The 17,338-nt window shown below is 36.3% G+C and overlaps 1 protein-coding gene across 2 annotated transcripts in view; it reads right to left on the reverse strand.

Annotated features, from left to right (window-relative positions):
- Nucleotides 1-626: 626 nt before the first annotated feature.
- Nucleotides 627-17,338, reverse strand: part of LOC123541117 (uncharacterized) — a 53,762-nt gene continuing 37,050 nt past the window's right edge. Inside the window, exons 7-10 of one of the 2 annotated variants that reach the window (XM_045326514.2) lie at nucleotides 11,433-11,516; nucleotides 10,168-10,273; nucleotides 9,154-9,298; nucleotides 628-2,560 (exon numbers count right to left, since the gene is read on the reverse strand). In XM_045326514.2, coding sequence (XP_045182449.2) covers nucleotides 2,330-2,560; nucleotides 9,154-9,298; nucleotides 10,168-10,273; nucleotides 11,433-11,516 — 566 coding nt within the window. In that variant the 3' untranslated portion in view covers nucleotides 628-2,329. Of the gene's footprint in view, nucleotides 2,561-9,153; nucleotides 9,299-10,167; nucleotides 10,274-11,432; nucleotides 11,517-17,338 lie in introns of both variants that reach the window. The other variant, XM_045326516.2, reaches the window with a different exon arrangement.

A 17,338-nucleotide genomic window follows, 5' to 3' on the forward strand; every position in this document is an offset into this window, starting at 1 on the left:
CACATAAGCTTGATGAGGTGATCATTTGACTAAAGTTTCCTGAAAATCCTTCAAGGAGTTTAGGCGATACAGAGCATACACGAAATGATGGAAGGACGGATGGAGATCATTCCTACTACAACCCCCTACCACTAGTGGCGGAGTATTAAGTGTAGGAAAGTGGTTTGTTATTTTTGCAAAATAAGTAAGTATGGTTCAAGGATCACTGGTTAGGTCAACGGGCTTGTTACATAACTGAAATTCTATCATTTAGCTTAGTGACCTAGTTCTTGACTACTGGTATCTCAGTTTTAAGGCTGACCTAAATTTTACAAATACAAACTTTCTGACAAAGTTTTAAGACCATGATGAAAATGCGGCGTCTTTTAATGTAAACAAGTTTTTGTCTATAACTTGTCCTAGTGACCCAGTTCTGGATTCTATAGACACAAACGTTCTTAAAAAGTTTCATACAGATGATGTAGAAAATATGACCTCTAGTGTAAACAAGGGGTTTCATATTAATTGACCTATTGATTTAGTTTTTGACCCTAGAATACACAGTAATGATCCTACCAATTGTATCTTGGAATCTACTGCAAGAGCTTTTTATCTGCCACAGTAATTCTAATCCAGTTCCACAGCAGTCTTCAAGTACATGTAGATACTTGCATGCAGTATTTAACACTAAATATAACCAGAAACATTAGAATGGGGACAGGGTGTATTCTGTGTAAAACTATGTTATACAGAATAGGAAAAAGGTGTACTTTGTTTTGCTGGGTTAAACATCACATCAACACAATTATAATTAAGATGGTGACTTTTCAGATTTCGATCCTCTCTGAGCATCCTGTCTGGCACCAGGGTAAAACCTTCCTAAATCATGCTGGATTGCTTCCTAACCTGAAAGACTTCTTCACCTCAAGCAAGGTTTCAAACATACAGCAGTGAGGGACAAGTGATAAAAAGGCTGTGACCCTAACCACTTGGCCAAAGAGGTCCCTGTATTTTGTGCAAGATGTGTCAAATAAAATAGGAAGAAAGTGTATTATTGTGTAAAACTTGTGATAAAAAACAACAGGAACAAGAATATCATGTAGGTGTTTAAAAAGCTGTATTTTGTTGTACTTTTTGATTTTTTTTTTTTGTACATGTACTAATAAACATTTTTTTGAACTGCAACTCCACAGAAAGCTTGTGTATACCAGCATACCAAAAAGTACAAAGCACCAATATCTGTATTACTGTTCTATTTTTCTGCAATATCTTTGATCATCTTAGTTCTACAGAAGTAAAGTTAACATTACAACCTGTATCACAGTCTAATTATTCTATAATACAGTTCTCTATACACAAACTCAGATTCACATTTGAAACACATTTCTCAATGACTCTGCTACAGATCAGTCTAACACTGCATTGCACTTTTGTCTACTAACTCAAAATCCAAATTATTCTATAATACAGTTATCTATGTGTGAATTCAAATCCATATTTGAAATACCCTTTTCAAATACTTTGTTACAGATGGGGCAAGTTGCTAATTTATTTTCTTCCTCTTCCTTTTTTGTCGCCATTTTCTTCAATGCTGAAAACAGTGTGGCCTGTTTTGGCCTTTTGTTAGGCTGAGAACTTGTTTTATCATCTAAACGTCTTTTCTTTGAAGAAATATTGTTAAAGTATGGAGAAACTTTATCACTTGAATCAGACTTGGAGCTTGTACTTGAACTACTGTCTTCAAAGTCTATTAATGTAACAGAACCTTTGTCAGCAATGTCTTTTTCATCAACTTGTTTTTCATCAATCTTGTCCTTCTGATCACAAGTACCACTCCCTTCTCCTGATTCTGAACTTTTCAGAAATCGTGGGCTGAGCGCGAAACTATTGTAACTGTATATAGATAAAGAACAAGATACAATAGTTTCGCGCTCAGCCCTCGAAATGCTTCATAACTAACCTCTTTACATTTCTTTCTTTCACCTGAAGTCCCTTTTTGTGACTCCACTTCATTATTAGCAGACTTTTGGTCAACTAGGTCTTTGGACTTAACAGATGGCTTGAAAAAGTTTTTTATAGTTACTGGAGGTGTCAGAGCTTTTGTTAAAAATTTAGACTTAACTGGTGCAACTTCCTGCACTACGGTCTTCAGAGTATCTGAGTTTGATCCATTTTGCACAGTAGTTTGTTCTGAAGAAGTTGATTGGTTCAAATTTTCAGAAGGGTTTGAATACTGCTTAAGCCAGTGCTAGGGGGCGTGGGCAGTGTTGCATTTTCCATTACTGCTCATGAACAGACTCAATCAAACCGAGTCTGCAATTTTCACTGTTTGCATTGTTCTCGGTGCTTCCTAGGGATCTACTTTCCAGATTTTATTGAGTAACTGAGTCACTCCTGAAGACTGTGATAGTCCATTTTGTGATGAAGGGGTACTATTTAGTTGCTGAGATAACTGTCTTCCTTGGAAGAGTCCACTTGCATTGGGAGATTGTCCATTCATAATCTGTGACATCAGGAATGTTTGGGAGAGTCCATTATAAGCTCCTTGACTTGAAGATAAGTACTGGGACATTTGTGGTTGCTGAAAATGTGAAAAAAATACTCAAATTTCTTTTTTTCAGGTATAAAAGTCGATGGCAATCTATACGTCAGTATCATGGAAAGAACCACTTAAACTACTGTGGAATTATTTATTTCACTGGCATATATAAGTGGTCGTTTGGCTGGGAAATGCATCTGAGATTTTCATAATTTAAAAGATAAAACAAAGAATTTTTTTTACTGGGATTTCATTTACTAAAGTGGGATGGCATAATAACAAAATCTATAAAAACAAGTGAATGAAGTATTGCCATGCAATACAAAGTCCCCTTCTGGAAGGCACCTTATTGTTTCTACTGCAGTATAACAATGAATTGATATATGTCAATGATGTATAAACAATATTGTACTGTATATACAATATGTTATAACAAAACACTTGGATTAAAATTTGCATACATGATAAACCTATAGTTGCTTTCATATGTATTTATTTTGGCTAATTATGAAGAAGTCCACACAAAACTCTTTACCAGGTAGAAACAGGTCAAAATACATCTAAAAATTCAATGTAACATGCATGTTGTACCACAGGAAAGTGGTCTTGACTTTTCCCTACAGCCAGTACTAAAAAAGTAACAATATAATCTATTTAAAGTAACAACAAAGGGAGGTAATTCTTAAAAAATGGTGCCTCGTGGCAATGAACATCTGTGCCAAGTTACATCAAAATCTCCATGCATGGAGAAGAAATGCTCTGGACAAAGTCATTCCTAAATTTAACCTTTGACCTCTAAGTATGACCTTGACCTTAAACCTAGAGACCTGGTCCTTGCGCACAACAATGCGTCTCATAGTGGTGAACATTTGTGCCAAGTTTCATCAAAATCCCTCCATGCATAACAAGAGGGCCAAGTGGCCCTGGGTCGCTCACCTGACAAGCCAATGAGGCACTATGGTTGTAGGAGAACAAGTTAATGACTGAAAATGTTATTTGAACAATTTTGGTAGAGGACCACCCAAGGATCATTCCTGTAAAGTTTCCTTAAATTTGGCTCAACAGTTTCACAGGAGATAATGTTGCAATATAGGCTCGGCCAACCCAGTTGGGCCCACACCCTCAACATCTCGACCAAAGCAGTCCTTGATGAAAATCATAATACGTATTTTTTTTCTCCAGGTTCAAATATCATGTCTTCTATTTTTTATGAATTTTTTAAATCAAGAGTTTTTCCTGTATAAGTCTATGTAAAAACAAGTATCCCCTGGGGCGGGGACAATCTTGACCCCAGGGCCATGATTTGAACAATCTTGGTAGGGGTCAACTAGATAATGATATACACCAAATATCTAAACTCTAGCCATTGTAGTTTCAGACAAAAAGATTTTTCAAGATTTCCCTCTATAATTCTATGTAAAACAAGTAGCCCCTGGGGCTAGGCCAATTTTGACTCCAGGGCCATGATTTGAACAATCTTTGTAGAGGTCCACTAGACAATGCTACATACCAAATATCTAAGCTCTAGTCGTTGTGGTTTCTGACAAAAAGATTTTTTAAAGATTTTCCTATATAAGTCTAGGTAAAAACAAGTAGTCCCCAGGGTGGGGCCAATTTTGACTGCAGGGCCACGATTTGTATACTCTTGGTAGAGGTCCACTAGACAATACTACACACCAAATATCTAAACTCTAGCCATTGTAGTTTCAGACAAAAAGATTTTTAAAGATTTTCCTATACAAGTCTATGTAAAAAACAAGTAATCCCTGGGGCGGGGCCAATTTTGACCCTGGGGCCATAATTTGAACAAATTTTCTAGAAATTCGGTGAGGTGAGTTAAACAAGTTTGGTGAACATGCAAAAATAAATAAAAGCGCTATCGTGAACACAAGGCTAAAATCTGCAATTTTAGCCATTTCAGGAGGCGTAACTCCAAGACCCATCGTGCAATATGGCTGGTTTTCAAAAGGAACCGAGATCTAATAGAGATACAAGTTATGTGCAAGTTTGGTTCAAATCAAATAAGAAATGAAAGCGCTATCGTGAACACAAGCTCAATTGTGCAGATTTTAGCCATTTCAGGGGGCATAACTCCAAGACCTATCATGCAATATGGCTGGATTTCGAAAGGAACCGAGACCTAATAGAGATACAAGTTATGTGCAAGTTTGGTTCAAATCAAATAAGAAATGAAAGGGCTATCGTGAACACAAGCTCAATTGTGCAACATTTAGCCATTTCAGGGGGCATAACTCCAAGACCCATCGTGCAATATGGCTGGTTTTCGAAAGGAACTGAGATCTAATAGAGATACAAGTTATGTGCAAGTTTAGTTCAAATCAAATAAGAAATGAAAGCGCTATCGTGAACACAAGCTCAATTGTGCAGATTTTAGCCATTTCACGTGGCATAACTCCAAGACCCACTGTGCAATTTGGCTGGTTTTCGAAAGGAACCGAGATCTAATAGAGATACAAGTTATGTGCAAGTTTGGTTCAAATCAAATAAGAAATGAAAGTGCTATCGTGAACACAAGCTCAATTGTGGACGGACGACGGACGATGGACAAAAGATCATACTAAAAGCTTCACCTGACTTTCAGTCAGGTGAGCTAAAAAAGAAATGCTCGAGACATAGACCTTTGGCCTCTAAGTGTGACCTTGACCTTAGACTTAGAGCTCAGGTTTTGCACATGACATGTTGTCTCATCCTGGGAAATATTTGTACCAACTGATATTTAAATCATGCCTTGCATGACAAAGTTATAGACCAGACAGGAAAAAATCCTATTGACCTTTGATCTCAAAGTGCGATCTTGACCTTTAAGCCAGGGTTCTTGGTGTTGGGCATGACATGTCATCTCATCATGGGGAACATTTGTGCCAAGTAATATTAAAATCACTTAATGAATGGGAGAGTTATGGACCAGACAGGAGAAAAGCCCCGTTGAACTTTGACCTTCAATTGTGACCTTGACCTTTGAGGTAGGGGTCCGGGTCTTGCGCATGACATGTTGTCTCATCATGGGGAACATTTGTGCCAAGTGAAATTAAATTCCCTTAATGAATGACAGAGTTATGGACTGGACACAAAGCAGACCCTGTTCATGCCATGCTAACAGTTGACTGTCAAGAAAACTGAAAAGTAGTAACACAGACCGACTTCCTTTCTATGGAATGATATGATTCATTTTGTCTGCCATACATACATGAATATGCAGGACATAAACAACTCTAATTAATCCCAGTCATAACTTAATTGTCATTGTTATGTAAAAGGAAGCTTAAGTACTCTCATGAGACTTTTTAACTGCAAAAGTAGTTTCCATTTTTTGTTACAAGTTGCTCACACTCGGCCCAGTAACCCAGTTCCAACATAGGGAACTTAACTTAACAAGAGCTGTCATAGGAGACAGCGTGCTCGACTATTTCGATGCTGGATAGTGAAACTGGGCACATCTGAGGAAACTAGGACTGTCACTGGAGTGTTTAATGACTCCAATTGTGGATGAAGATATTGCACAATAGCCTGAGTCTATATCAAAAATATCAACTTAAAGTAATAAGAGAGGTAAAGATAAAATGTATTAAAACACTATATAAGTATATCCTAAGCAAAAAGGGGCATAATTCATTAAATATTGGTGCCAGAGTTATGCAGGTTGTGTCATATAGTGTGGGTGATGATGCTGAACAACTACTGAAGTTTGAATCAAACTCATTCAGTAATAACAGAGGTAGAGTGAAAGTGCACCAAAACTTTAACCTGAAATTCTAAGTAAAAAGGTAAAAAAGTTCATGAAAAAATGGTGCCAGAGTTATGCATCTTGTCTTATATGATGTGGGTGATGATGCTGAACAACTATTTTAAGCTTGAATCAAATCTATTCAGAAATTATAGAGGTAGAGTGAAAGTGCATCAAAACTTTAACCTAAAATTCTAAGTAAAAGGGGAAATAATTCATGAAAAATTGGTCCCAGAGTTATGCACCTTGCATCAAATGATAAGGGTAATGATGTTGAACAATTGTTTAAGTTTGAATCAGATCCATTCAGTAATAATATAGAGTGAAAGTGCATAAAACTTTAACCTGAAATTCTACGTAAAAAGGGGAATAATTCATGAAAAAATGGTGCCAGAGTTATGCATCTTGTGTTATATGATGTGGGTGATGATGCTGAATAACTATTTTAAGTTTAATTCAAATCCATTCAATAATAACAGAGATAGAGTGAAAGTGCATAAAACTTTAACCTGAAATTCTAAGTAAAAAGGGGAATAATTAATGAAACATGGTGCCAGAGTTATGCATCTTGTCTCATATGATGTGAGCAATGATGCTGAACAACTATTTTAAGTTTGAATCAAATCCATTCAGTAATAACAGTGGTAGTGAAAGTGCACCAAAACTTTAACCTGAAATTCTAAGTAAAAAGGGGAAATAATTCATGAAAAAATGGTGCCTGAATTACGCACCTTGTGTCATATAATGTGGGTGATGATGTTGAACAACTATTTCAAGTTTGAATCAAATCCATTCAGTGATAACAGAGATAGAGTGAAAGTGCATCAAAACTTTAACCTGAAAATCTAAGTGAAAAGGGGGGATAATTCATGAAATATTGGTACCAGAGTTATTGCCCTTATGTCAGATGATGTGGATGATGATGAGGAATAAGTATTTCAAGTTTGAATTAAATCCATCAAGTAATTACAGAGATAAGTTGAAACAAGAGGGCCATGATGGCCCTATATCGCTCACCTGTTATCATTGCACTTGAGGACAAGAAGGTCCTCAGAAAAAATATCTAAATCCAAAGGACAGGAACAACAAAGGGAAGAAATTTAACCAAAAAGAAAAAATAATTCTTACAAGGTACAGATATGTCAAAATACACCTAAAAATTGGAGGTACCATCCATGTTGTACCACAGAAAAGTGGTCTCGGTTTTTCCCTATGGCCAATAATAAAAAAGTTACTAAAATAAGCTATTTATAGTAATGTAAAAGGGAAGTAATTAAAAAAAAAATATTGTAAGTGAGCAAAAGAAGGATCTGCCAAATAAATCTGTTGGCATAAATGAAATTTCAGATCAGTATCTTCATTAGTTACGGAGATATACCCATTTTAATTTGAAATAAAGGGAGGTAATTTGACATAAAATCAGTCCATAGTTATCTACCCTGATTGTCTCAGTCCAACTAATAACAATAATGAAATTTAAAATAAGTCCTATAAGTACTTACTGATATAAATCCATTTTGATTACAATCAGGGGAGGTAATCAGATATAAAATAACTCTGGAACCTACGACTGGATCTGATTTGTCATGGAATCCAAGATTTATTGTTGTTGAAGATATTTTGGAAGTTTGTATCAAATAAAACCATAAATGAAGTCTCTATATGGCTGTAAAAGCCAAAATAGCCGATTTTGGACCTTAAAGGGGCCATAACTCTGGAACCCATGATGGAATCTCGCCAGTTGAAGAAAGGAAGCAAGATCTTGTGGTGGTACAAGTTGTGTGCAAGTTTGGTTAAAATCAAATCATAAATGAAGCTGCTATTGTGCAGACAAGGTCAAAATAGCTAATTTTGGCCCTTTCAGGGGCCATAACTCTGGAACCCATTATGGGATCTGGCCGGTTCAAGAAAGGAACCGAGATCTTATGGTGACACAAGTTTTGTGCAAGTTTGATTAAATTCAAATCATAAATGAAGCTGCTATTGTGCAGACAAGGTCAAAATAGCTAATTCTGGCCCTTTCAGGGGCCATCACTCTGGAACCCATAATGGATTCTCACCAGTTCAAGAAAGGAACCGAGATCTTATGGTGATACAAGTTGTGTGCAAGTCTGGTTAAAATAAAATCATAAATGAAGCTGCTATAGTGCAGACAAGGTCAAAATAGCTAATTTTGGCCCTTTCAGGGGCCATAACTCTGGAACCCATAATGGAATCTGGCCAGTTCAAGAAAGGAACTAAGATCTTATGGTGATACAAGTTGTGTGCCAGTTTGGTAAAAATCAAATCATAAATAAAGCTGCTATTGTGCAGACAAGGTCAAAATAGATAATTTTGGCCCTTTCAGGGGCCATAACTCTGGAACCCATAATGGGATCTGGCCAGTTCAAGAAAGGAACCGTGATCTTATGGTGATACAAGTTGTGTGCAAGTTTGGTTAAAATAAAATCATAAATGAAACCACTATCGTGCAGACAAGAAATTGTTGACGGACGGACGGACGCACGCACGACGGACGAAGAGTGATCACAAAAGCTCACCTTGTCACTATGTGACAGGTGAGCTAAAAAGAGAAAGTGCACCAAAACTTTAACCAACGTGGGGACGTGGAAAGACGCCGACGCCGGGGCGAGTAGGATAGCTCTCCTTATACTTCGTATAGTCAAGCTAAAAACAGATTTTTTCTTTTAACTGCTGTGTACAAAATATTTAGATAAGGATTTTGCTTCTTTTTTATTGTAAAAGACAATTTCTAACCTTTTAGTGTCTTTATCATTAATATCATTCTTTTGTCTATTTTTTACTTGGTGGGGAGGGTGTGGTTATTGCTTAAGAAGTGACAGAAGGACTTCTGAATATTAACAAACTAAAAATGCTATGTAAAACTTACAGATTGCTGAACTTTCTCAATAAATCTCTGTTCCTTTAATGCTGTCTCCACCTCTGGAATGAGGAGCTGTGGGAATCGTATTCCTACAACACGTTCACCATCGTTCAACTTCACACGTACAACTCTTAGTGATGATTCAGATTTACTGAAAATGATGAAACAGATGGTAAAAAATCTTACTGAATGAAGACAGTAATATATCTCATAGTCAATTTACAGATCAAAGTCCTGTAATTGACCTACTACCAAGAGCTGTCACTAATGGTGACAAATGCCCCCACCCCCCCCCCCCACCCCCTGCCTCGCCACGCGCAGCTCCTTGACCTTTGACCTGGTGACCTTGACCTGGTGACCCCAAAGTCAGAAGGGGTCGTGTACTCAATAAGTACTATCAGCATGTAAAGTTTGAAGGTCCTGGGTGCAGTGGTTCGCGAGTAAAGTGCCTTCATGCAAAAAGTTAACTAACTAATGAACGGACGGATAGTTGAAAACTAATATGCCTCCCTTCGGGGGCATAAAAATACAAGAGGGTCATTATGACCATATATAGCTCACCTGTTAAATTTGGCCTTTGAATCATCTAGATAAACAGTCTGATTAAGTTTCATGAAGATAGGGTAATAAATGTGGTCTCTACAATGTTAACAAGCATTTCCTTTGATTTAAGTGGTGACCTATTTTTTGACCCCACATGACTCGGTTTCAAACTATGGAACCTGTGATGGGATCTGGCTAGTTTTTGAAAGCAGCCAAGATATTATGTCAATACAAGTTGTGTGCAAGTTTGATTGAAACTGATTGCAAAATGTAGCCTCTATCTATCTATCTATAAAATTTCTGACAATCTGGAGTACATTTCTGCTTTTATGAATTTTTGAGAACTGTTATCAGCCCAAATTTATACTTACTACGTTTTTCACATTCAGGCTAGTGCTTATTCTGATCAATGTGGAATCAAATTTTGACAAAAGACATAAATTTTAAGTTTGTTCCTGAAAATATTTCATTCCTTACCTGAGATTTAACTTTGTAGCATTCCTATTCAGGGTAGTTTCAAGAATATTCATAAAAGTTACAATACTTCCACACAGCAGATGTAGACTGTAACATCGGCTTCCAACTGAAAATAAAGGCATAAAGTTAAAAATACATCCAGAGAGCAGACAAACTGTTACATCTCCTTCTGACTGAAAATTAAATCACAAAGTTAACAAGACTTCCACATAGCGGGTGTGAACAGTAACATCTGCTTCCGACTGGAAATAAAATCACAAAGTTAACAAGACTTCCACACAGCGGGTGTGAACAGTAACATCTGCTTCCGACTGGAAATAAAATCACAAAGTTAACAATGATGTAGGCTTAACATCTGCTTCTGACTGAAATAAATCATAAACTTAACAATACTTCCACACAGCAGATGTAGACTGTAATTTACTTCAACTGAAAATAAAATCACAAAGAAAACTATCTTTCATATAGCAAACATAGACTCAACATTTGCTTCTGACTTTAAAACAAGTTCAAATACTCTGTGATATACCTGGTGTGTATGTTCATTTATTGACATGGCCAGGGGCTTGACTTCAAACCATTTGCCCCTCATCGATGTGGGTTCGAAACCTCATTTGGGGCATAGAATTCTTCACGTGAGGAAGCCATCCAGCTGGCTTACGAAAGGTCGGTGGTTCTACCCAGGTGCCCGCTTGTGATGAAATTGTGCACGGAGGGGCAGCTGGGGTCTTCCTCCACCATTAAAAAGCTGGAAAGTCGCCATATGACCTAAAATTGTGTAGGTGCGATGTTAAACCCAACAGAATAAAATAAATAGACATGGCCAGATACACTGGCAGAGTCCTCAATCTTCTTCATGCTGGTCAACAGTAAAGTCTGATGCAAGGTAAAATACCCTATTAAACAGGACCTCTAAGTTAGCTTAAAGTTTTAGTCATTTTACTGTGAAAAGTAATAGATCCTTGGTATCCAGTTTGGTGTCTTGTTAGTTGGCCAAGTTGGGTTTAAAAAAAGTTTAGGTAAATTAGTTTAATTGTATTGTGACCTCCAAGTTTTAATGATGGGAAAAGCCCAAGGTATCCCATCAAGTATTTTTTCAGGCTCATGCATGCGTCAAGAGTAGAAGTACAGAAATTCTATAAGCTAGCTGAGTTTCTTCATTACATGAAACTATACTACATAAGATTCAAACCAACAGATGTTGTAAATAGTTTGACAGTAGGAGAAGACAACCACCAGTTCAGTGAAGTACCTGGAAACCTTACCTTTACAGATTTCTCTATTCTTACAATGAGAACCATGCACACTACTTGTCTTTGTTATTTCATACTGTTCTTTCCAGCCTTTCTCTGAAATAATAAATCTTCCAATTAGTTGTGCTTTATAAATGGTTTTGAACAAGCAAATTCGATGAATTGGTATCCCCCGCCGAAAGGGTTTGTGGTGAGGAATGGCAAAAAGATATATCCGGCAAAAAGTTAAGGATGTTAATAAGAAGCAAATAATTTCATTAGTCAAAATCAATTTAACAGAAAACAAATATTTAATTAAAGAGTATACAATAAATGTATGATACTTTGATCCGGACTAAAGAATTTATTTTGAATGGGATATGCTTACTGTAATAAGCTTAGCTTTTAAAATTAAATGCAGTTAATTGAAATGTGAGCTTGAAGTTTAACTGGAATGAAATATTGTCTTTGAGTGGTTTGGCACCAAGTGTTGCTGTTTTACATGTACATTTGAACTTAAAAGATCAGATGTCCTTAAGAGAACACAGATAAGATATCTTGAACATGGCTGAGGGCAAGGTTTGTGCAGTCACAACTTAACATGTTGAAGGTTTGAACATTTAAAAAAAAAAAAAGGAATGGAAATATATATATCTATATATAGATATATGTATATATTTATTTTTTTAGGGGGTGGGGGTGCTGGGGAACGGGAGAGGAAACAAAATTTCACATGCTGATTATAAATATTGATTGAAAATTAAAAATTAAAAAACAAAAAAGGTAAAAGGGTGAAGTTGGAGGGGGGGGGGGGCAGAGGATGCATGATCAGTGGTGGGCATGACTGGGTGGAGAAGTGAGGTGGGGGAATAGTACAACTTGGAAGGTTTGAAAAAAATCTAAAATAAATGAAAAAAAAATAAAAAATTTGGGAGTGGGGGGGGGAGTGGGGTTGGGAGGGGGGAGGGGGTGTGACCAAAGCAAGTGGGTGACCAGGTGTGGGCGCGCAACTTCACATGTTTATAATAAATGTTCACAGAAAAGAATGAAAGAAATTTAATGAAATTCTGCCAAATGGTAAGTTTGTTATGTACAAATATGTGGATTTTTAGACAATTAAAGGTCAATAACTCTGAAGTTACAAAAAGAAATCCGTACAAAATTGTCTGTGCACAACCACATTATAGTGCTCTAAATTCTGTTAAAGTTTCATAGTTCTAGGTCAAATATATCAAAAGTTATGATGCAGAAATTGGCATATCTATAGATCTATAGTACCCTATATAGTTAACACTAGAAACTTCTAAGGGCCATAACCCTGGTGTTACTTGGGCAATCTGTCTGAAACTTGATGGGCCCCATAACCTCATAGTGGTGAACATGTATATGAAGTTTGTTTGAAAAAAATCTAAAATAAGGAATGAATTTTTTTTTGTGTGTGTGTGTGGGGTGGGGGGGGGGTCGGGGGATAGTGGGGGAGGTGTGTGATCAAGGTAAGGGGGCGACCAGGTGTGGGTACACAACTTCACATGTTTACAATAAATGTTCATGGAAAAGAATGAAAGAAATTTAATGAAATTCTACAAAATGGTAAGTTTGTTATGTACAAATATGTGGATTTTTATACAATTGAAGGGCAATAACTCTTAATTTACAAATAAATCCAAATGAAATTGTGTGTACACAACCACATTATGGTGATCTAAATTCTGTTTAAGTTTCATAGTTCTAGGTCAAATATATCAAAAGTTATGATGCAGAAACTGTCATATTTATAGTACCCTATATAGTTAACACTAGAAACATCTAAGGGCCATAACTCTGGTGTTACTTGGGCAATCTGACTGAAACTTGACGGGCCGCAAGAACTCATTGTGGTGAACACGTATATGAAGTTTTAAATAAATATTCCCAACCATTTCCTAGATATGGCTCCGGACGGACGGACGGAAAGACGGAAGGACGGACGGACGGACGGAAAGACGGACGGAAGGACGGACGGACAACGCCAAAACTATATCCCTCCGACTTTCGTCGGGGGATAACAAAGATATGTGATATTAATGTTCCTTGAAAGTGTAGGACAAACCAAAATCTGTTCTGCAAAAAGCATTAATGACTGTCCCTGTCACAATAATGTGGGTATTTTTGTCTAGCTTTTGATCTGGCAACAGCACACGAAAATCTGTGTGAAATTACAATATCACAGCCACTTAATTTAAAACTATTTTGAACACTGTGTCAGTAACGTAATGGAAAGAAGTTCAGGCTATTTTACGTTTGTTCTACAACCTTACTGTGGAGAGCTAAACTTGTTTGCTGTACCAAGGCTTTTGCTCTATATAAGATTAAATTCAGTTGTGACGAACTGTTTTTTTTTATAAGAACATCTTCCTTTTTAATCAGGTATTTTCTCTCCAAACAATCAATTATTTTGTATTTGGTTGTGTTTTCTGACATAATGCTTGCTAATGTTTAATGTCCATACCTAATGTAAATTTGCAAGCTGCACTGTTACATAAGGTAAAAATAAATGTAAGCTTCAATCTACAGAAAGTTACAATCTAAAGAGAGCTGCAATCTACAGGGAGCTATGAGCTACAATCTACAAGAAGCTAGGAGCTACAATCTACAGTGAGTTCAAATTTGTTGTGAGCTTCCATCTACAGACAGTTGCAATCTAAAGTGAGCTGCAATCTACAGTGAGCTATGATCTACAGGGAGCTACGAGCTACAATCTACAGTGAGTTAAATCTTAAATGAGATACACTCAATAGGGAGCTACAAATTACATCTACGAGCAACAGGAAGCTACAATCTACAGAGAGCTATGAGTTACATCTACAGTAAGCTATGAGTTACATCTACAGTGAGGTACCAGCTGCAATCTACAGACAGCTAAGAGTTACATCTACATTGAGCTATGAGTAACATCTACAGTGAGCTACGAGCTACAAAAGGCTACATTCTACAGTGAGCAACAATTACATCTACAGTAAGCTATGAGCTACAGGGAGCTTAAATTTACATAGTGCTACGAGTTACATCTACAGTGAGCTACGTGTTACATCTTGTGTAACAGTGAGTTACTAGCTAAACCTACAGAGAGCAACAATCTACAGTGAACTGCAGGGAGCTACAATGTACAGTGAGCTATGAGCTACATTTACAGAGCTACAATCTACAGGGAGCTACAATCTACAGTGAGTTCTTATTTGCTATGAGGTTCAATTTACAGTGTGCTTCAATTTACAATGAGTTACAATCTACTATGATTTACAATGTACAGTGAGTTAAACAGGGTGGCCACCAAAAATCTGAAGTAAATTTCCCTGATAATTCCCTGAATTTTCCCTGACAGGATAGTCAGTTTCCCTGATACTTTGTTCGGCGTAGCAACAATTGTGAATATAAATGTAGTAATATTACAGCCTCCATCCTCCCCTTCTAGACATACTTCTCTACCAATAAACTTATTTATTATACATCTATTTTATATACATAAGAAATTATATTTACTTTTTATACCTGGAAAATATATTCATTATTTATTTTATTTTCAGAATCCTGTTTGAATAACCAATTATATAGGTAATTTAAGATCTCATTGAGCAACTTCAGTAAGAGTAGTAAGCATGGTAAGTAACAACTCAAAACAGCTCAAAAAAGAAAACTTCAATACTTCAGCAGCAATGACTTACATTTCACATACATGTACATATCATTATTTATTTTGTAACTTGTTGTGATACTAATTCCAGTCTTTTATTGCCTATAACATTGATTATTCAAATCAACAATGTGATTACAGCTTTAATCAGTTATCATGTTTTAATGTAAATGAACTGAGCCTGATTTTTAACATTCTCCTTTACAATGCCACAAAGACACTACAATCTTCATAATCATACTGCATATTAAAGCAGAAGGTTACAAACAAAATTAAGCCTTTAAGCATTACAAATATATAACTTTCTAAACATTATCAATGTTCTACATCACAAACATTCTAGCCATTTAGGTTTCTAACAAGCTATACTCACAAAACTACCAGTAACTGCAGTTTTCACTTTGATTTTAAAACACTATTAATGTAAGTACAATTATGTAAATCAAAACAGGATGTTATGTATACACATAAACAATCCAGCACTTTAGTTTCTAATATGAGGCAGTGGGAAATAACTTTTCCTGCAGTTTTAACTTTTAACTTAAAAAGAAAAATATTAAATCTAGACAAACGGTCTTCAAGATTTGACATAAAAGTTTCTTCGAAAATGAATTAGTCCATTAAATTAGCATACAACTGTCAACACCTCCTTGCATTCATAACAACAATTTCATCTTTCTGGTAAACTGAGTTTAAAACTCAAGTCATGACATGGGACACCAGCATAATGACTTTGTGGCCAGTATGGATTAAACAAGAGCTGTCAGTGGACAGCACGCTCGACTATTCTCAGTGCTTGATAGTATAATATAAGCAATGAGTAAAAACTTTAACATCACAATAAGCATATTCTAAGTCCATAATTAGTCAAAATGCTTGACAGAGTTGCCTCCTCCTTTTTACAGACTGGGGTCATGATGGTAAGCAAGTATGCAAAATACGAAAGCAATATCTCAATGGACTTTGAAAATATTTGGGGTTGTACGCAAACTTTAACATTTATTCTAAGTCGAAAAGGGGCCATAATTCAGTCAAAATGCTTGATAGAGTTGCTTCCTCCTTTTTACAGACTGGGGTCATGATGGTAAACAAGTATGCAAAATATAAAAGCAATATCTCAATTGACTTTGAAAATATTTGGGGTGGTATGCAAACTTTAACATTTATTCTAAGTCGAAAAGGGCCATAATTCAGTCAAAATGCTTGATAGAGTTACCTCCTCCTTTTTACAGACTGGGGTCATGATGGTAAACAAGTATGCAAATATGAAAGCAATATCTCAATGGACTATGAAATTATTTGGGGTGGTACGCAAACTTTAACATTTATTCTAAGTTGAAAAGGGGCCATGATTCAGTCAAAATGCTTAATAGAGTTGCCTCCTCCTTTTTACAGACTGGGGTCATGATGGTTAATAAGTATGCAAAATATGAAAGCAATATCTCAATCATCAATGGACTTTGAAAATATTTGGGGTGGTACGCAAACTTTAACATTTATTCTAAGTCAAAAAGGGGCCATAATTCAGTCAAAATGCTTGATAGAGTTGCCTCCTCCTTTTACAGACTGGGTTCATGATGGTAAACAAGTATGCAAAATATGACAGCAATATCTCAATGGACTTTGAAAATATTTGGGGTGGTACGCAAACTTTAACATTTGTGTGACGCTCACGCTCACGCCGACGCCGGGGCGAGTAGGATAGCTCCCCTATCCTTCAAATAGTCCAGCTAAAAAGCCTGTACTCTGATCAGGAACCACCCTTTTTATTTTAACTTTATAGACATGGCTGTTACAGTTAATGTGCACAAACAAACCACATGGATCCTGATCAGACTACACAGAATGTACAGGCTAGTCTTGATTCCTTTACTGGTTTCAAAGCCAAAGAGTTTTCTCATGAAGCTGCTAATTTTATGGTTTTAAAAATACATTTCATTATGCTATTCAAGACTAATATAAATGTTTGTTAATAACTAGCAAAAGTCTAACAAGCAACTACTACCAATACACAGGTACTTCTAATGCATGATTCAAATGTTGGTATACATTTTGTTAATGTCAGTAATGTACTGACACTCAATTCATTTTAGTTTTTAGTTGTGTAACAACTTATGCTTGCTTTCAAAGTACAATGTATTAGTATTTGAGCTCTGGGACAATGGCTACTCAATTCCATTTTAGCTTCTCTCCATTTTAGAAACAAAAACATATCTCTTATAGTTGATGAATAACGGTTTTAGAATCATCAAACAGTGAGTGCATTTGC

This window comes from Mercenaria mercenaria, chromosome 16 (genome assembly GCF_021730395.1).
Source record: "Mercenaria mercenaria strain notata chromosome 16, MADL_Memer_1, whole genome shotgun sequence".
Lineage (NCBI taxonomy): Eukaryota > Metazoa > Mollusca > Bivalvia > Venerida > Veneridae > Mercenaria > Mercenaria mercenaria.